Raw genomic sequence first — 22,153 nt, forward strand, 5'->3', positions numbered from 1 at the left:
AACTTCATCCTACTCCTTTTCAAGCACACACATTATGTAGACATAGATATATACATAAAAACTTGATGATTTTTAAGTTTTGTTTTTTCTCTCTTGTTATTTCAATTATATTTGCATGTTTGAAATAATATTCTATCTATCTATCTATATATAATCTTTCAAAATATGTCAAAAATATCTATGATGTGATGAAATAATTTCGAGTCAGTTTTGAGTCACATTCCTGTCACAAGGTAGAAGCTCAAGAAGTTGTTATTGGCAAAGCCACTTTTATATACCCTTTATTTATTTAAAAAAAAAGAGAGTAAAGAAAGAGGCATAGTATTGAGGGCAACAGAAATTTCTAAATAAATAAATTGCAGTTCTATCAACATATCTTAAGTGGCCAAAATGGGCTGGATGCTGAAGCTTTATTTAGTTTTACATTTTATTTTTTTTGCCATTTTGACTCTCTATGATTCTACACACAGTGTTTCTGTTTCTATTCTTAGTGCAGAAATAATTTAAAAGCCACAAGAATTTTTTGCAGTAAACATTTGTTTTGGCGACTGTCAGAAACTCCCATTAATGATAACATAATTTAATTGCCTAATAAAAGCCACAGATAATAAATGCCATGAAGTTAGCCTTCGTTAAAGTTATTTATTCTGTACTTAGAAACATGTACAAATGTGCAAACTTTGACAATAGAAGGATTAAAGCAATGACACTGCACTGAAGACCCATTTGCATGATACTTTGAACAACTCAGTTACAATGAAACAATCAAAGTCCATTTTTGATACCCTTCATTATTACATTGCACACATTATAACAATTGCATTTAACTGCAAGAAACATCAATAATATTTATTTTTTAAAAAGCATGATGATGTAAAATATAAAACTCTTTTTGACATTTTATTTGCATGTATCCCCAAATAGAAACAAAGACCTAATAAAACAGTCATTTCAGTAAACATTTACCAGCCTCATCCACCACCACATAATAACAGTCAATCTTACAAACAGAGTACCTTTAATTATCACAGTGTTTTAAAATAGTCTCTTCATACAGTGTTGATCTGTAGTAAATTCATAACTTCAGAAAATAATTTAAATGATATGAACACAATTAGCTTGGTAGCTGTTTTGGTGGGATTGGTCTGGGTACTCCAGGGCCCTGTACAGGAGGTGGTTGTTGAGGGGGGTCATGACTGTTTTCATCATCCCAGTAGTTCGTTTCTCCGTACCTGAAACTGACAGATTATGTTTAAAGTGAGTCAGAAACCAATCACACATGTTTGTTTGTGTACTGACAGCTTCAGTTTCCATTTATCTATGAGGGAAGTATGAATTTAGTTAATTAAAAAAGTAAGTCAGTTCATACCCAGAAACTGGAGTTGAGGCAGCTGCTGGAAATGCAGGCTAGAATAAGAACAAGGCAAACACAACAATGAGCGACACTAAACACTAAACATGTAACCGAGTTACCTTTCCTCTTTAGGGATTTGCATTTTCACTAGAAAATAAACAAACATTGCACTTCACGTCCTTCACACAAGAAAGTACACACTCTTTAAGTTTTAAGGTTTTATGCATCAGGATATGACATATTGCATGATGTCAGCCAAAATGCAGAAACAGTGTGTGAAAAATGAACTACACTCTGTGATCCAACAGCATCTAAAACCACCTTAAACAGCAATAACTTCATGTAATCATTTTCTCTATAAGTCTCACGTGACTGTGGACAATGTTGCTTCTGTTAATTGAGCTTTGCATGCACAACTGTCTTAAAGTCCTGCCACAGGTTTAAGTCTGGACTTTGACTGGACCATTCTTTGACTTGGCTCCTTTCTTTTTCAGAATGTTACAAATTTGCTTTGCAAAGTTTGGTCAACTTTGCACAGCTAGGCTGTGCTGCCATGTTTTCATTTTAAAGAGAAGCAGCTTCCTTGACCAACCTTGTGTTTCTGTTTGTGCCGTCATGGAATTGTTGCCATTTCTCTGAGCATTGCATAGTCTGACCTTGGGATGAATTTGGGAAGACTAGCAGTTGTCTTGAATGTGTTCCACTTGTGAATCTTTTCAGAATCTATCTCTTCAGATTAATAGACAGATCATTTAAGTTCATTTCTGATGTCTTTCCTGCTTTGCATTTTCACAATTTCTGTTCATTTGAGAATGAAACAGTTTGTTCTTGTGCCTATCAGGTTGTATTTAAATCATTTTAGAACCTGTTAAGGACATTTGTAACATGCCCTGAGATGTAAAAGCCTTGAATTGACAGAGAGTGTACTTTCTTTTTACCATAACTATGAAGATAAGAGGATAAATATATTTACCCGGTTGGTGGGACGCTCAGGTGGAGGTATGGTTGTGGCACCCGTTTGAGCATTGCTGTTTGAGCCTGCATTTGTGTTTTTGGTTTGAGTCTTACGTAACCTGAAAAAGAAAAAAAAATCAAAATGTACAACACCATATGAAAAACAAAACTATTAGTATGTACACTTAATTTAAGTTGAGGTTTACCTTTTGATGCAAGGCTCTAAGGACTCTCTCCTAAAGACGTAAAGGAGCACCAAAATGAGAAGAACCAGAAGAGGAACCACCAAGAGGAAGAAGATCAGCAGGCCGTTTCTGAGGGAGTAGTCTTATGCAAAAAAGAGACGTTTGTTCTTTATTAGTGAAATAGTGAAAATTTAATTGCACCAGGAGGGAACTTTCTAAAAGTTCTGCTTTTTATAAGATGAAAACTAATAGTGAACTATCACATTGTTTTTAATCCAGCAGACATACCCTGCATGTAGTTGGTGAAAATGAAAATTTTCCCATACAGATGATACAACAGCAAATGCTACGGCAATAATGTCTCCCCTAATGAAGGGATAACAGATGACTGTGTATCTAATGATGAATTCAGACGGTCATATTGCCACACATGTGGTATTAGGGGACTTATTTGTCATAAGTCATAACCAGTGAATTCAGACGTACCTATTTGAGCAGGACCGCTGTCTATGCTGCCACCCCACCCTGACCTGTCACAGTAGGGTGGGCCCCAGCCATTTTCACAGTGGCAGTGACCTAGGTTGTTACAAACCTGAAATAAACATTAAAGAGTAAATATCCAGCATGTCCTAAGTGGCTGGAATCTGAGTAAAGAAAGACAAAAAAAAGAAGAAATTTTACCCCTCGGCCATTACAGGTGGTTTTTGCATCACAGGTCAAGTTGGGCAGGAGAGCAGAGGCGTTCACACACTGAAAGTTCACACAGGTCTAAAAGAAAAGTAATGTTACTTACTGCTGCAGTTAGATTGAGTCATTAGCAGTTTTTCCTTATGATGTTGACAGTATTTTTGTAGAAAAAGTGACACCATATTTGCATTAGTTGTTACATTTCTTTCCTTTGGCATTAAAATAGTTTGCTCACCTTTCCTGTAGCACAGGGGCTGCCAGGGTTAACATAGGCTGGGTCGAGCACATCGGTGCCAAGGTTGAAGTCTGCATTAACACAAGTCTTCCCAGCAACTATTTTGATACTGACTGTGGCACCGGAAGGAGGGTTATTTACATTCACGTTGGTGCACTGCACCTTTCCACACATCACATTTCTGTGTAACAAAGTCAAATTAAGAAAATGAATCACAGTTGCAAATTACTTAAACAATGGATGAAAAAAAAGGTAAATCTAATCTTTAACTGAAATACTACAATTGTATCTTATCACTCAGTTACTGCCATCAGATAAAGTAATGCTACTTTTTTTTCAAACACATTCACATATGCTTAATTGAATACATGCTGAATTTAGTGTACCAGCAAAGCTTCACATGCTCATGATAAGAGAGGAGATTCATGACATCATACTTATCAGCAATAGGTTGAAGTTAAAACCCAAGAACCACACTTTTATTCTATAAACAAGTATAATCTACACTTCTGGTTTCTCATGTTTTTAGTTCAATGAGTAAATATAGTCTCACACTTAACATTTGACAAGTAAAAGGAAATAAGTTTGTTCACAAATAACGTTGTTCCATAAGAAATCATGGCTAGAATTACGTATCAAAACATAGTTATGAAGGTGCTTGTTTCAACCAAACATCTTTGAAAAGCGAACTCCAACAGGGGATCAAAAAATGGAAAATAAGACGACTTAGAAAGTGCCAAATTATAAGAGTAAAAATTTTCATGTTTTCATTAGATATCATTAGATATAGCTATACATCGTTGTACAAATAGAGCAAAGTCTGAGGGGATGGGATTAAGATGGGAATTCTTCTCAGATTTAAAACAAAGTCGATGTTCAACATGACTAGCGCAGTACTTTTTCAACACATGTTATCTAAAATCCTTAAATTCATGAGATGATGAATTAATTACATCATTAGACAGTACTTACGCTAAAGTACATTTGATGTAGGCTCCATTGCTGTTGAGTCCACAGTTACCAAACCGATCTCCCTGAATATTTGCATCTTGGAAACAAATATCTGCTGCTTTTATTGCATTATCTGCCAAAAAGAGAAATATAATCCAGAAAAAAGAACAAGAAAAGTCTGAGAAGTCTTATCTTGCCTAGTGATCGTAACCACATTACTGAAAACTAAAAGCATGAAAAAAGTCATGAATTATTATTAGATGTACCTGGTGCAAACAGATCTCCGCACTGATAATCATATGTCTGACAGCGTCCTTCATAGCAGTACGCAGCATTGTTTTGACAGGGCAGACCATCCATGAGATAAAAGTCATTCGGACAGGATTCATTTCTTCCATTACAATATTCAGGAAGATCACAGGTATTGACAGAATCTCTGCATGGCGTTCCTGCAACTTTCAGCTAAAAAACAGAAGAGAGAAAAAAGTTAACTCACCCACATTTCCAAATGTTTTTCTTGGTGCAAAAAGCACAAAAATCAACAATAAAGCTAAATCCAACACATTTCAGACCTGACAGTTTTCACAACATGCTCCGTGAGCACATGCAGATCCGCGGGTAAATGTACATGTGGCAGCATTGCAGCACTTATTCGTACATTCCTGTATGAAACAGATGAAAGAAAAGACATTTATTAATTATTTAAACAAAAGATACAAAAGTTCAACACCGCCAGAGCATTTCCACTCTCAGAGGCATGAAGCAGAAGTGCAATTGGGTAATTGTGCCGCAATAAGTGAAATTAATTTGCAAAAAAAGGTTGCAATTCTTTGCACATTGTATTTAATTTGTAAACGTCTGTTTTCATATTTAGACATCCTGATATGATATGATATCTAATATTCCCTCTTAAGATTTGTTGCAATTTAAACAGACGGTACTATTAATTCAAATTTATAAGGCATGTAAGAAAAACCTTTACATGATTACCTATTGTTAATGCTTGTTAGTAAGTATTATTTCCAGGGTCTTTGAGTTTACAGTACTGAGCAAAAGACTTAAGCCACCCCTTATTTCATTATAGTTTGCAAGGAAACTGGAAAATAATTGCAGTGATTTATTGAAACTTGCAAACATACATGGAAATACAGTGGGGTTTTTTTTGCTGCAGACAGATTTTCAGGTTGGTCACGTCTCCCTTCCCCCCCCCCCCATCTGTCCAGTTTCCTCAAAAAATTTGCACACCATACCAAACATGCCATGTTTTTGGCTAATGGCTCTTTGGCAATCACCTTGATGGTGCAAAAATACAATTTATGATTGCTAAACTATGCTATTTTTGGTATTTCCTGAATATTCAAAAAATTTAAGTGAAGTAGCTTAAAAAATATAATAATAAAATAATAGTAAAAGAAATGACCTTTAGATGAACTCTTAGAAAGTCTGAAAAACTATTGCTCAATAAATAAATAAATAAATAAACAAACAATTTACAACAAGAAAGTTCAGCTCCCTGGAAGCAAAATATAAAGAAATGAGGGTTGGTTCAAGACTTCTGCACAGTACTATATTTGACAGTAGTACTCTACCTGTGGTTTGCCACAATCACACTGCTCCCCTTGTTCCAGTAGGCCATTGCCACACTCAGGATTGCTAATCACATTTGATGCAGCGGGCTGATTTCTCAGACACAGGCCTCCTCCTCTTAAAATCAGTGCTTCAAAATCTGCTTCACTGCACTGGCTAAAATGTGTGGCACCACTGCAAAATAACAGGATAAATCATTTATAGAAATATACAGTTGGACAGGCCTCATATAGATTTTTTTAAAAACTGTACTATAGTGAAAGGTTTCTGCTGTCAAATTCTAAATATCTATACTGATCTAAAACCTTTATATATCTTTCAGCATAGATGGTGCCATTCCAGATGTTAAAGCTGCCATTTCCATAGGCAGTAACGCACCCGCATGCCATCAGAGATGTAGGCTTTTGTACTGAGTGCTAACAAGTCAGATGGCCCCGCTCCTCTTTAGTCCAGCGCCCATGTTTCCGAAAAAGAATTTCTGATTTTGATTCGTACAACCACAGAACAGTTTTTCCACTTTGGTTCAGTTCATTGTAAATGAGCGTTTCCAGATAACGTTCATATACAGCTTCCTCTTTGCATAATAGAGCTTTAAACTGCAGTTCACAGACAGTGATTTCTGGAAGTGTATCTGACCCATGCAATGACTTGAAGATCACAGGAATGCAATATTAATTTAAAGACTTCTCCAAATTGTCATAATCTTTGATTATATCATTTATTGTAGACGATGAAGTATACAAAGTCTTTTTTTTATACTGAGGAACATTATTCTGAAATTGCTTGACAATTCCTGGGCAGTTTTTTGAAGGCTGGTGAACCTCTGCCCATTTTTACTTTTGAGAAATTCTGTCTCTCTTTTTGTACCCATATCATATTATATTATTGTCCTGTTGTCTCATTAGTTGCAAAATGTTTCTTTCTAGTATCACTTTTTCATCCTTTTGTGGCCCCCATCCCAACGTTTTTGAGTCGTGTTGTCATATTCTAAATACGCTAATACAAACTGTACACCTCCCAGTTCAAACGTTTGATACGTTTTCTATGTTTGATGTATGCATGTTTGATTTATGACCTTTACTAGTGATTGGATTCATTGTTTCCTTAAATTTTACATATCGTCCCAAATTTTCAGAATTGGAATTGTAAGGAAGGTTAAAAAAAGACTTCTATGGAAAAAACAATAAATTAAACATTTTTTGAACATTAGTGAAACATTACCTGGCACCTCCTGACATGATGCAGCTTGTTCCATTACAGGCGCAGTTCGCACTGTCATGATTCATGCCCAGGTTATGACCCATCTCATGAGCCACCACAGTGGAGACAAAAGCCAAATTGTTGTTGCTGAACTGTAAAAACAAACACAGGACATTAAATGGTGACATTTTAACAGCATTTATGCCCAATTTGCAGCTCCTGAATTTGAAATGAGAGTTTAAATCAATGATATGATGAATCATTATTTGTGTATAGCCAGAAGAAAAAAATGTAAATGAACTTAAAAGCATATATCAAAAATATCTACTAAAAATATAACATTATATAGTATATAGATAGATTTCTATTAATATTAGAAATCAATTTATCGATTTAATCACTTTTTTAACTGCAATAGCAATAGTAATAGCAATCTATACATGTTATACATTATGTTGTTTGACTGATAAGAAAAGCAGTTTACAAAAATGCAGGAAATGTAATAATACAAAGAAAGATGCCTTGTCACGGTGGTGGAGTGCATTCAGGTATAACCTGTTTGACTAGAGTAGAATGTATTCAAAGCCTGCGAGAATAAGCTGCAGTTTTCATGAATAATGTATGATTGGTATCAGTTTCTGTGTGTCAGCTGGTGTTAGAAGTTAACAGAGATGAACTAACCACATTGATTCCTCCAGAACTTGAGGCAGAGCAGACTGTGCCCACAAAGGCCATACCTAATACACCTCCTGGATATGTCCCAGACTGACCACTGGCAAATATGGAAAAGGGGATAAATGTGTCAGAGAGTAGTTGAGATTCTGGTATTAAGCATTATTGATACAACATCTTGCTCAGAATAAATAAATAAACCAAAGGACAAAGACCACACGTTACTTACACAATGAGTTGTCCAATGTCATGCCTGATTTTGGGTATCAGAAAAGTCTTCCTCCACTGAACAAAATTTCCCAACACATCTCCTGCACTGCCGTCCACACTAAAAGGATTACTATCCTTAAAAATCTCCAGGCCCACCAGGACAACTCGGATGTTCAGCTGCTTGTAGTACTACAACAAAGAGGAAAATAAAACATACCAGTGTTTTAGTACAGAATCTAGCTTAATTAAGCACATTTTCTTTTACAAACAACTTAAAATCTCACCCCGTCCAGTAGATTAGCCATTTGCACCATCTCCTCTCGCACCGCTGTCGCATTGTTTTTCTCAAAAGTATACTGTATACACAGTTAACGTAACAACAGTAAAATTAATTTGTATTTAATGGCGTTTATATTAACATGCTGCTCAAAAGCTTTGGCACTATATTTTACAATATAAGCACTCCAGATTTTGTGGGAAAAGCAATTTTAAAAACTATTATATGCCTGGTGACACCAGGAGTAATATGTTCATTTACTGCACCAGTTTACAAAAGGAAATCCCGTGCAGCCTAGTCATTATTTCCATATCAGTGAGCTCATAGACAAATATATATCTATATACCTATCTATCTACATATATATTTACACACTCACCCTGAGATTATCCACAACCAGCACCAACTCCACATAACTGGTCTGTGGTAAATTGCGTTTTCTCTGTTAAAGCAACAAAAACCCCAATGATTTTCATGTTGTATAACCTTTTAACACTGCAAATATATGTTGAAGTAACAAATGAGCATCTAACCCGCAGCAGAGAAGTCAGGGATTGGCCAGGCTCAAAGGGTTCGTGGCTCGGCGCTGAAGTAGCCTCAGTAATGACTCCACAGGTGACGGGCTCCGTGTGAACGTCCTCCAAAAGGTAGAGAAGGTGGTCATTGGTGGTGGACTGTGGCACAGGCTCCAGGCCAAAGGCCTTATTTTCAAAGAAGATCACACCCCTACAGAAAAGCATTCCAGACATTCTAAGTGACAAATGCTCTAATTCTATTCAGGGGCTTGGCATGGCAATCCTGTAGCAGTTACTATGAGCTCAGGAAACTTAGATACTATTCCTCAAAAAGGTTAAAGTAAATCATTGGCAGTTATTGAGAAAATTTCCCAATAAATAGAATAATTGGAAAATAATTTAAATTGTTTTAAATAGGGATGGTCAAACCTGAGACCAGAGCACGTGCTCAGCGCTACCATTGAATCCTTATAGCCTTCCACCTCCCCGTGGTAATAACAATGTACCTGGAAAACAACAAAATGAAAACAGATTTTAGAGTTAATGCTCAAGACCAACCTTATAACTTAAGCTGTGTTTCAACGTACATGTTGTTTCGGATATGATGTGTTGTAGTTCCCGGCAGCGTCACGTGAATATTGAACAAAATTTGGGTGTAAGAAGTCTCTGAAAAGAAAAGAAAACATGTACATATATATATTTTTTTGTCTGCAGCATTAATATAAGCTTATAATCTCACTACAACCAAATTCACATACCTGTTCTTTTTCAGATGAATGACATGCTTTTGGTTGTTTATGTTGACTGCATATGACACTGTCTCATCTCCATATTTCTTAATATGTAAAGAGCATTTTTTTTTTAAAAGTTCATATTAAACCATCAGCTGAAAAGATAATTCAGTCAGGTATCAGGTACTCACATCTTTTAAATGATGTTGTCTGTTGATGCTCCTAGACCCTCTATGAATCACTTGAGGATTTACAATGGAATACTTGGAAAGCTTTGATGTAAACCCCTGGAAAGCATCTGGAATGTAAATTCAACAAGATACTATAAAAATAGAGAAGTCACTCCATGATTACCTAATGCGAGTTCTCAGGAAAAGAGACATTTAAGAACACACCCAAATTAAAATGACCAGAGCAACATTTAAGCTTATTTTGCTGTGCTTTCAGGAGCTAAATATGTCCTGATTAACCACGCACAGCTTTTTTTCTGGACTCTTTTTTTTAAGAATGAAAAATTCCAAGTTTTCGTTGTATGTCCTTTAACATCGACAGCCTACGCATTTAGCCAAGCTCAGAGGAGTCTTACCTTTGTTATCGATCCCAGAAATAAAGGAAAAAACGAAAACAGTTATTAGGATGTGATTTTTGATGATCATTTTTGAAGTCTGTAGATTACGTCCCCGTTAAGTCCACGGAGTGCCTGCTTTGTGTCTTTGCTTCCTGCTCCTTGTCAGGTGGCTAACGATGGGTGTGGCTATAGACAGGTGAGCGACTTAGAAAACCAGACTTTGTTGCAGTGACAATTCAAAGCGATTTGTCAGAGGATTTTTATATGAGAAGTTTTGTTTTAAGTGTTAAAGGTTATATTTCAGTCCTACCTTACAACTTTGTCCCAAATAACTTTTCTACTTAGAGACGCCTCCGTTTGTTTGTGTTGTTAATATAAAGATTGCAATCTTTTTAACAATGCTTGCTGAGCGGATATTTTCGGTATATATTACGTCAGGATTAAGATCTCGGAGGCTATTTGGAAGTCATAAATTCGAGGAGCTTATGGATAAACCAACTATAGTATATTAGTCTAGTGATGACATGGTTTATGGTACCAAACCTAAGTATAGGCTACACGACAGAAATTATCATTACGTTCTTTATTTAAACAGGTTGTATCACTGAGATCAAGATTTATTTTCCCCAAGAACTACCTGTGTACAAAAGACATTTACAGTCTAATTTCAAACAAGTAGGCAGACAAATACATATGGTAAAGCACATTATTCACGTTCACAAACTAGAAGGCATGTAACTGCTGATGGATTTAATTTTTTAAAATATATTTTTAACACAACCAGAATTTAGCTTCATAATTTTTATTAAATCATTTATATTTTATTTTTGGTGGCTCATTTCACTGGTCAAATCCAGTCTTACCAAGTTCAGTGTGACAAGAAGTGCAGCTAAAATGAGCTGTAATTAAATACATTCCTTCCAATAGAGGCTTGTAAAAAAAAAAAAAGATACAGAAAAAAAACTCATAACATGCCGCTTAGTTATTTATTGTTTGTTAACGTTTTTATATAAGACACATTGCTGAGTGAGAAAATCTTCACCTGTTATAAATGACACAATCAAGGTGTTAGAAGCAACTGTCTCATCATAATCAAGTGCACTGATCTCACAAATAGTGAAAGAGAAACTATGTAGGTCTCAGCCATGATGTCTTAAGGGGGGGAAAAAGGAACGCAAACAAACAAACAAAAAAAAACATGCGGTCATGAGCTTTGTTTACTGTTGTCTGTTCTTTGAATTATTATTATTACTTTATTCCTGGAGTTTCAGTTTATTCGCTTTCCCCTTCTGTTTCCCCATGGTTAAGGCCATCCTTGTGTTTGGTGTCACAGTTTTGTTATTTCCTGTTTTATTTTGTTAGCCTCTCTTCTCTTGTCCGCATCGTGTTTAGACTTGCTTTTCCTGTCTCATTATCTTTGATTAGAATCAGGTGTTTCTCATTATCCTGCTATGTCCACTTCCATTGATCACTTTGTGTGTATTTAAGCCCACTTCTTGCTTTAGATTTTTGTTACATTATACTACTTTTTTTGGCTACTTGAGCTGTCCCTGGTTGAATTTCTGGATTCTGTTTGTATAATGGCCTTTTGGATCTTTGGCTTCACCTTAATAAAGTACCTTTTCAGTTTTCTTTGAGTCTGCATTCCAGACAACACCCAGCCAAAGTTACACCTATTTATAACAACCAAGCATTCAAGTTTCGTCACCATGAAAAGTTTTACTATGCACCACTGGCTGAATACTTTTTGGTGTCATGCACTTTTATTTCTCAGAATTAAAAGCAAACTTATGTTTCTTGAGAGATGTCTTTCAAAAGCAGACTTGAGATTTACAATGGCCAAATCAAAAGAAGATCCTGTGTGAACTGCATGAAAATATACATTACAAAAATGACAGAAATAATAATAGTTACTTACAAAGAATTTCAAGTTCAAAAAGCTGACCTGATAAACTCTATTCTCAACTTCAGAAGAAGGGAGGTTTATTTGGATTTCAGCAAATAAAATGGCTGACACTATGATGCTAAATGACGGATAAGTAATTAGAAGTCAATGTTTCAAAGTATTGAGAAAAATTAAAGTAATTGTTCAATTTGTTTGTGTCAGAGCTATTAACTGTTTCTATCATTGATCTCAGTCCACTGACCTGTGTTATTTGTCTACAAAAGCTTTTAAAAATAGTGACCCCTGCTGACGGGTTCATGACAAAACTGAACCACACATCCCTTCCCATCTATTCTTTCCAAAGTGAACCTTTGGCTCATACATGGCTTTCCTAAACAAGTATTAATGAAAAAAATACAAAGGAGAACATGAATGTACACTTAGTACTAACCATAATGGGATGAAGTGAAAGTGAACAGAGCATAGAGACACAAAAGCATAGAGTACACAAGAGCAGCAGCACAACAATATTGACACGCAATAACGGCTTGTGTAGTAAAAAGGGCTACTGGCTACATTTTAAAATAATAAATATATATATTTTTAAAATGTTCACTGATCACATAAACTCTATACCTTCACATTGCAATTTAAAACCATTTAAGAAGATTAGGGCCCCACACCGGAACTGATAGTTTTTCTGCATTCCAACATTCCAGTTCTCCATACCAAACACTGACATTTAATTCAAGTGAAACCAGTTAGGCAGATTAGCTTGTGTATCTCCCTTTGAGGTAGATGTGAAATCAGTGAACATAAAGATATTATTTAAAGATACATTAAAAATATGAGTTTACTTTTAAGTTAGTCAACTTCCCTTGCCCCTGCACTGATTACATTTTAAGCAAAAGCATAATTTCTTCCTTAAATAACAACAAAAAAGGCAGTGTTTCCTTTCTCTGTCGAGATGGTTAAGATATTTACAGTGTGTCTCAAAATGTAGAGCGACACCAGAATGAGAAAGACCAGAGGATGAACCACCAAGAGGAAGAAGACCAGGAGGCTGTTCCTGAAAGAGCAGTCTGTGGTAGATAAAGTCTTAAATATTTAATGCATTAGCAACGCATATCAATAACTTTTTGTTTTGTCATGTTTTTAAATCAGATTACCAAAAATCAGTGACTTTTAATAAATAGTAACAAGAAATAGTATCAGTGCGAGAGGCCATCCAGAGGTGCACAAAGAGTTCACTGGCTGTGACCAAATTTAAACCAGATAAAGTTTTAGCTTTTTATCTGTGCAGGCATCAACTGTTAGATAGAACATGGATGATCACACATCATAACTTGATAATTATGTTATTTCTGATCCAACACGCATATAGTTAAACTGGGAAATTTACACAAAACAGTTTCCCCAAATTACCTATATCAGAATAAGTTACCACAACCATGTCAGTGGAGGACAGAACAATTTATTCAACAGTAATTTGAAATCCTGTGTATCTAATGATGAATTCAAAGGACTTTGTTAGCCCAACTCAGCATTGATGATCATCAATGCTGAGTTGATGATCATCAACTCAGCATAGACAGCAGGACCGCTGTCTATGCTGCCACCGTGCCCTGACTTGTCACAATTAGGTGGGGCCCAGCTATCTTCACAGTGGCAGTGCCCTTGATCATTACATACCTGAAATAAACATTAAAAAGAGAAAGTCTGGCGTGTCCTAAGTGTCTAGTGTCTGTATGAAGAAAGAAAATGCAGTTTTACCCCTTGGCTATTGCAGGTGGTATTTGCATCACAGTCCAGGTTGGGCAGGAGAGCTGAGGCATCCACACACTGAAAGTCCAGACAGGCCTGAAAAAAAAAATTTACTTACTGCTGCAGTTAAAATGAGTCATTAGAAGATTTTCCTTCTCCATTTTCCGATGGGCCTCCCTGCTGCCGCGGAGCCTGGGGCGGTCTGCTTGCCTCCACCACGGGGGAAAGGGTCACATCTCTTGGGTCTGGGTGCCGTTTCCCCCTCTGGGGGTGAGGGTACCTGGACCCGGGGTATAGAGTATGTTTGGGGAGTGTGATTGTGTGTACATGTCCATGTATGTCTATTACTACGTTGGGTGAGTGCTGAGTGTTTGTATATGTGTGCATGAGGGTGGGAATGCATGTTTGTGTCTGTGTGTGCCTGTTTGTCTGTGTCTATATGTCAGGTCGGGTCTTAGACTCCACCTCTCTGGGAACACCCAGGCCCTCCAAAGTGTGGAGGTCTATCTCCCCTCACCACACTCCCTGCCAGTGACTGATGCCCTCAGGGGTTGGTGCATTGGTGGTTCTTGGTGTCCGGGGCTGGGCACTCAGGTATGCACCAGCTCACTCCCGGTGGCTACTTGGCGGGGCCTGGTGCCTGTCGCTCGGTCAGGCCTCTTCCGGGGCAAAGGGGACCCCCCGGGCCTCCGGCCTCGGGGTCTGCGGCTCGGTTCACTCTGGCACAGCTGGCTGCCGGCAGAGCCGGCAGGCACGCCAGTGCAGCCCCCTCTGGCTTCTGCTCCGTGGCTACTGGGTGACCCCTCGTCTGGGGATCTCCTCAGCCCTTCCCAGGAGGGTGGCACGGATGCCCCTCCGGTGGTCCACCTTGGGCTCTCGCACTCTGGGGCCTCTGGATGTCTGGAGCCTGGATCTCCTCCATGCCTGCTTCATGCCCTGGGGGACGGGGCTATGGCCCCCCACACCCTCTAGCAGACCGTTACATGGAGAAACCTTTTGTATACAAGCGCGCTGATCCACACAGGTGTGCACACGGGTGTTCACTGTTCGTAGACATAAACTACACCTTTCTTAGCTGCTACTTCAAAGCACATTGTGCGCTGTCTGTCCTGTGTGCTCCACAACAACATTCAATATTTAGTATTTACTGCTGTTCACACTTAGCTAGATTAACGGGATGGTGTTGTGTTTAGTATGTTGCTTCGTTTTTTTTTTGCTTGTTTTCTCTTCTTTTTCTCTCAACAGGTGATCCAGGAGATTTTTTTTTCTTTTTCTCTTTGTCTTTGTAAGTGCCCTTTCTCACTGTCCCTCTTCCCTTCTGTTTTTCTTTTCCTTCCTCTCTTTCCTATCCCCCAGTCATGTCTGTCCCGTCTGTAACAACTGAAAATAAAATAAATAATAACAACAAAGGTTGATCAAATGGACCAATACGGCAATGCCATGATGATCCATTTGGCAAAATAAATCCATTTGGTATCCTTGTTGGTCTTCAGACAACAATTCTGACGGCTAAAGAACCAAATGGGACAGACAAAAAAAAAAAAAAAAAAGAAGATTTTCCTTCTTATAGAGACGCTATTGTCATAGAAAAAAGTGAAATCACATTTGCGTTACTTGTCACATTTCTTTCTGTTGTCATTAGCAACGAGAGTCTGCTCACCTTTCCTTTACCACAAGGGCTGCCAGGGTTAACATAGGCTGGATCTACCACATCGGTGCCAAGTTTGAAGTCTGCATTAACACAAGTCTTCCCATTAACTATTTTGATACTGACTGTGGCACCAGGAGGTGGGTTATTCACATCCACGTTGGTGCACTGCACCTTTCCACACATGGCATTTCTGCATCAGGAAGTGAAAGAAACAATCAACAAATCTTTAAATGGTATGCCAAAAATGCCATCATTTTTTTAATCTAATCAAAGGATCTTTGTAATTGCACTTTTATCGAAAGTTCTCACATCATCTCACTTGGACGGAAAGTATAGCTTATTTGAAAAGCTTAATCTTGCCACAAAAAGTTTCAGCAAGCGCTGATGTGGGTTCACAATAAATGATTCAGGAGTTTCAAATGTATCTAAAAGTAATCCTGTTATATTTATGAACAGTGAACTTGAGTCTATGCTTTTGTCCAATATAAATAAATTAATAAAGTCGGTCCATCCAACTGAGCTACAGTCTAACCCAGCTGTAATTAGTTGGCACTGTACACCTAGACAAGGTGCCAGTCTATCACAGGGCTAACCCATTGAGGCGGACAATAGCTCATGCTCACATGCACATCTAGACATACCTAATTGTACAAAAAAGAGCAAAGTCTGAGGGGATGGGATTAAGGTGAGAATTCTTCTCAGATTTGACCGACTTTATAAAACAAAGTCAATGTTCAGCATGACTACTGCAGTATTTTTCCAACAGAGTTACACATGTTATCTAAAATTTGTAAATTTATTAGATCATTTATTAACAATGAATTACATCATTAGTGAGAAATATATATAAAAAAACAAAAACAAGAAAAGTCTGAGAATTCTTATCTTACATAGTTATCATAACCACATTACTGAATACTAAAAGCATAAGAAAGTAATGAATTATTATTAGATGTACCTGGTGCAAACAGATGTCTGCACTGATGATCATATGTCTGACAGCGTCCTTCATAGCAGTACGCAGTATTGTTTTCACAGGGCAGGTAGAAAATGATAGAAGTCATTTGGACAAAATTCATTTGTGCCATCACAATATTCAGGAAGATCACAAGTGTTGGCAGACTTTCTGCATGGTGTTCCCGCAGCCATGATCTTAAAAAAAAGAAAAAAACCCAAAACTCAAATCACACCTACTTTTATGTTTTTGGAATGCACAAGAAATGAAAAATTGTAATGCAGAAGCTATTTTCAGTGCATTTCAGACCTGACAGTTGTCACAACATGCTCCGTGAGCACACATGGACCCGCGAGTAAAGTTACATGTGGCAGCATCACAGCACTTATTCTTGCATTCCTGTATATAATAGATGGAAATAGTTATTCTCAATTACACAGACAAAAAGATATTTCATGACGCACATGTTTATGTGCACTCTAGTTAATAAAATGCGGCACATTTTAGATTTTGCACTGCACCAAAAAACCTACACATGATAACATTAGGTATTTTTTCCAGTGTGTGTGACCGTATCTTACAGTAGTACCTCTGGTTTGCCACAGTCACACTGCTCCCCATTCTCCAGTAGGCCATTGCCACATTCAGTCACATATGATGCAGTGGGCTGATTTGTTAGACACACGCCTCCTCCTCTTGAAATCAGTGCTTCAAAATTTGCTTCACTGCACTGGCTAAAACTGGTGGCACCACTACAAAGTAATGGGATAATCCATTAATAGAAATATCCAATTGGACATGCCTCATATTAAACACCCCCCCCCCCCCCCCCCCCCCCCAAACACCTTTTTGAATAATTCACATGATTCCACTTGAAGGGATAATAAATGCTGAAAAATTAAGCCTGTAGAAAACATAATAAATCACACTTTTTTATTTGTGGAAAATGTCTTACCTAGCACTTCCTGACATGATGCAGCTTGTTCTATTACAGGGGCAGCTCGCAGTGTCGTGATTCATGCCCAGGTTATGGCCCATCTCATGGGCCACCGCAGTGGAGACAAAAGCCAAATTGTTGTCGCTGAACTGTAAAAACAACCCCAGTATATTTAAATTGTGACATTTTAATAACATTTATGCCAAAATGTGTGCTCTTGAATTGGAAATATAAATTTAAATCAGTAATGTGATTAATCTTTATTCATGCATAGTCAGAATAAACGGAGCATGAAAGGATCTTTCAAAGATGGAATCCATTTTTATAATTACTTAGAAAACAAAATACGTCAGCCTAATAAATAATACATCTGTACATCTAATTACACTTATCCAGAGGACAGAAAGGAAGATCATGACTGGAATACATCCCATTTGAATTCACTATTGTTTTCTAAATTAACAAATTATTTTAAGAAACTGTAAAACAAGTTAACATATTGTATATTTAGAAATCCCTATACAGTGGGTAAAATAAGTGTCTAACACATCACCAAATAAATATATTTCTAAAGGTGCTATTGACAGGAAATTCTCAAAAGATGTCAGTAACAACTCATAAAGTCCAGACATGCAAAGAAATCAAACGGTAGTTGTCCATAAATTACGTGTAATAATGAGAAATGACACAGGGGAAAAAGTATTTAACATGCTTACTGAAATGTAATACTTTGTACAAAAGCCTTTGTTGGTGATGACAGCTTGAAGACACCTCCTGTATGGGGAAACTAGTCACATGCATTGCTCAGGTGTGATTTTGGCCCATTCTTCCACACAAACAGTCTTCAGATCCACAGGGCTTTTCTGTGTGCACCTTCCATGAACTCTGACCTTTAGTTCTTTTCATAAACTGGATTCAGGTCAGGTGACTGGCTGGGCCATTCTAGCACCTTTGTTTTCTTTCTCTGAAACCAGTTGACTTTCCTTAGCTGACTATTTTGGATCATTATCTTGCTGAAACATCCAGCCTCATTTTGTCGTCATCATCCTGGTAGATTGGCAGCCGATTTTTATTCAAGAATGTTTCTGGACATTTTTTCATCCTTCCTTTAATTATATGAAGCATACCCATGCCGTATGCTGAAAAGCAAACCATAATGCTTCCACCTTCAAACTTGACTGTTGCTATGGTGCTTTTGGACTGAAATGCAGTGCCTTTTGACATCCAAACATGGTGTTCATTATGTCATCCAAAGAGTTCAATTTGAACTTTAAACTTCAACACTTCACTTCAATATGCTTTTTCTTCAGCAATGGAGTCTTGTGTAGTAAACATGCATAAAGACCATGGTGGTTAAATGCATTACTTACTGTTATCTTTGAAAAAAATTGTATCAGCTAATTTCAGGTCCTTCTGTAGCTCTCCACAAGTGCGCCATTGCTCCTGGACAAATCTTCTAATAATTCTTTTCCCTCCTCTGTCTGAAATCTTGCAGGGAGCATCAGGTTGTGGTCAGTTTATGGAGAAACTAGATTCCTTCCACCTCTGGATTGTGACACTGTTGGGGCCATACCTAATAGGTAGGTGTATTAGGCCATACCTAATACACCTCCTGGATATGTCCCAGACCGACCACTGACAAATATGGAAAAAGGGATAAATGTGTCAGAGAGTAGTTGAGATTCTGATATTAAGCAGTATTGATACATCATCTTGCTCAGAATAAATAAATAAACCAAAGGATAAAGACCACACGTTACTTACACAATGAGTTGTCCAATGTCATGCCTGATTTTGGGTATCAGAAAAGTCTTCCTCCACTTAAAAAATTTCCCAACACATCTCCTGCACTGCCGTCCACACTAAAAGGATTACTATCCTTAAAAATCTCCAGGCCCACCAGGACAACTCGGATGTTCAGCTGCTTGTAGTACCACAACAAAGAGGAAAATAAAACATACCAGTGTTTTAGTACAGAATCTAGTTTAATTCAGCACATTTTCTTTTACAAACAACTTAAAATCTCACCCCGTCCGGTAGATTAGCCATTTGCACCATCTCCTCTCTCACTGCTGTTGCATTGTTTTTCTCAAAAGTATACTGTATACACAATTAACACATCACTGATATGATTAATTAGTAATGATGTTACTATTGACAGGCTACTCAAAGGTTTCAGCTCTATATTTTACAGTAGAAATGTTCATTTCTGGGGGGAAAAAGCTGAAAACTATTATGCTCTTGTACTTTAGCTAGTCTATGAAAGCAAACCTGTTGGGCCAAATCATTATTTACACATTGGTGGATTCAGGGTAATACACTGGAAACACACTCAACCTGAGATTATCCACTACCAGCACCAGTTCCACATAACTGGTTTGTGGTAAACTGCGTTTTCTCTGTTAAAGCAAAAATTAACAATGAGTTACACTTTAAAAACTATTCCCTCTGTAAATATATATTTAATTAAGAAATGAGCATCCTAACCCGCAGCAGAGAAGTCAGGGATTGGCCAGGCTCAAAGGGTTCGTGGCTCGGCACTGAAGTAGCCTCAGTAACGACTCCACAGGTGACGGGCTCAGTCTGAACATCCTCCAACAGGTACAGAATATGTTCACTGGTGGTGGAGTGTGGCACAGGCTCCAGCCCAAAAGTCTCATTTCCAAAGAAGATCACACCCCTACAGAAAAGACGAACAAAGCAGAATCAGTTAGCAAATGCTTGAATTCAGTGCAAAGGCAGAAGTTATCTTATAATGGAAAGACAGAGATCAACAAAACGTTTGACCAAAAAAACACAATAAACATAACATACTTCCTAAAATACATTAGCATCTTAATGAGAAGATCAACTGGTCATAATAAAATAAAATGTTAAAAAACGTATGCAGAACAATTGTGAATATGAACGACTGTGTTATGCATCACGTTGGAGAAAACTACACAAATGTTAACAAAAACCCACGGCTTGTTTCATTTATCACTTGAGCGTCATGTATCAATGTGCGGACGAAATTGTGCACACAGAAACAAGACTGAACTCAGAACACCATTTATTGTCAGTGCTCAAAGAAAAAATACAACACTTCAATAACCTAGACTAGTGATGTTACATCTGTCACTGAAACCCAGAAGCCTATGTCTAGAAAAGGGGGCGTGTTCAAATGACGTCTCTGTCAAGGCCTGTAATGTTCTTCAGAATATCACGTGACTAAAGATAAATGAGTCATGATATGAATACATCGTAAGGTGATTTGAGCGTTTGAAAAGACATGGGAATTACGTTTTTGTGTGAATTGGATCTGAGGTGATTCTATATATATATTTTAATTGATACATTATTACATATCCAATGGTATGTAGCCTATGTATTATCTCAGCAGGGCTGCTGTACATTGAATGGCCAGCACATATCAGGAAGCAAAGCAGAACATAAAACATGCAACGTGAGGGACTGTCAAAATAAAACAGGAACTAAACCACAGACATTCCAATTTACAGTAACATAGGGAAAATGTGAACAAACAATGAGAGCACAAACACTCTGAAGACAGGACACAGAGGCTGGACAGAAAGTGGGGAAAAAAGCCGAGACTAGAACGGAAGACATGGGGCACAACTGTAGGGACAGACAGGGATACAATATAAGCAAAACAGAACAGAACTAGATAAGAAACAAAACTATGGATTGTTAATAAATAAATAAAAACAGGAAATGGGAAAACTACAAAAAATGCAAAAAAACTGGGACCAAAACGCAGGGATCCTAACATTGAAGGAGGAACTAGAAAGCCACTTCCAGTTATTAGGAGAAGGAGTACGAAACTAGCCTGACTCCAGATGAAATAGAGTTGTTTATACCTGAGACCAGAGCAAGTGCTAACTGCTACAAGTGAATTCTTATATCCTTCCACTTCTCCGTGGTAATAGCAATGCTCCTGGGAAATGCAAAGAAAAAAACAGGTTTTAGAACTAGTTTTCAGATCCAGCCTTCCAAATGAGTTTGAGCTTAAACTTACTTGATTTGCTGGATATGATGTGTCGTAGTTACCGGTGGCATCACGCAAATACTGAACAAAATTTGAGTGTAAGAAGTCTCTGAATGGAAGAGAAAAAAAAATTCTTCTAATGCACAAAAAAGAACTTACATTAAAATCTGTGTGGCCTAATTCTGCACATACCTGTTCTTTTTCAGATGAAGGATGTGCTTTTTATTGTGTATAGTGACTGCATATGACAAGGTCTCATCTCCATATTTCTAAATGTATACAAAAAATGTTAAATGTTCCATATTAGACCATCTGCTGAAAAGATGATTTGGTCAGGTATCAGGTACCCACCTCTTTTGAATGTGGTGGACTGTTAATGCTCCTAGACCATCTGTGAATCACCTGAGGATTTACAATGGAATACTTGGAAAGCCCATGGAAAACATCTGGAAGGTAAATTCAGTAAGATACTATAAATACTGAGAAGTACTCACTTATAATCTCATTATCACTTATCAGTACAAGGTCTTTTAAATGCCAACACCCAAAACACATTCAGATTTCTGCGATCCAATCCTTTTAAATGAGAAAGAATTAAGTATACACTATTGAGCAAACAAAGCTCTTGGTCGGAGTAATAATGAAAATACAAATGAACAACAATATGCAGCAATCGTCGTTATGAGTGTACAAAAGAGAAAGGTCAGCAGACAAACAACACAACATTTAGCCCATCTCAAATGTGTCTCACCTCTGGTGTCAATCCCAGAAACATGAAAGTGCAAGAAAATAGTGATCAGAGTGTATGATCTGACCATGCTGATCCTTAAAGTATCCAGGTCTCGTG

General features: G+C 37.5%; 1 protein-coding gene and 1 pseudogene across 1 annotated transcript; both read right to left on the reverse strand.

The window, feature by feature from the left end:
• Positions 1-1,114: 1,114 nt before the first annotated feature.
• On the reverse strand, positions 1,115-10,214 carry adam9b (ADAM metallopeptidase domain 9b). The gene is made up of 22 exons (XM_063482236.1): positions 10,145-10,214; positions 9,750-9,856; positions 9,586-9,662; positions 9,415-9,493; positions 9,257-9,333; positions 8,846-9,038; positions 8,692-8,754; positions 8,320-8,391; positions 8,055-8,224; positions 7,835-7,925; positions 7,175-7,305; positions 5,956-6,127; positions 4,939-5,028; positions 4,633-4,828; positions 4,388-4,499; positions 3,416-3,596; positions 3,175-3,261; positions 2,980-3,085; positions 2,515-2,635; positions 2,328-2,427; positions 1,370-1,407; positions 1,115-1,238 (listed from the first exon to the last, which is right to left on the reverse strand). The coding sequence occupies exons 1-22, from the start codon at positions 10,212-10,214 to the stop codon at positions 1,115-1,117; spliced, it is 2,457 nt and encodes an 818-aa protein (XP_063338306.1).
• A 2,721-nt stretch (positions 10,215-12,935) lies between these two features.
• On the reverse strand, positions 12,936-21,756 carry LOC134633494 (disintegrin and metalloproteinase domain-containing protein 9-like; annotated as a pseudogene).
• Between the last annotated feature and the right edge of the window lie 397 nt (positions 21,757-22,153).

Source organism: Pelmatolapia mariae, linkage group LG8, assembly GCF_036321145.2.
Source record: "Pelmatolapia mariae isolate MD_Pm_ZW linkage group LG8, Pm_UMD_F_2, whole genome shotgun sequence".
NCBI classification, from domain to species: Eukaryota; Metazoa; Chordata; class Actinopteri; order Cichliformes; family Cichlidae; genus Pelmatolapia; species Pelmatolapia mariae.

Bases quoted from the DNA above. Each gene is read 5' to 3' on its own strand.
- adam9b (XM_063482236.1), bottom strand. From the start codon at position 10,214: ATGATCATCAAAAATCACATCCTAATAACTGTTTTCGTTTTTTCCTTT. The intron at 9,494-9,585 runs GTATGTGAATTT...TTTTCTTTTCAG, and splicing joins ATTCATCTGAAAAAGAACAG to AGACTTCTTACACCCAAATT. The intron at 5,029-5,955 runs GTAGAGTACTAC...TGTTTCATACAG, and splicing joins GTGATTGTGGCAAACCACAG to GAATGTACGAATAAGTGCTG.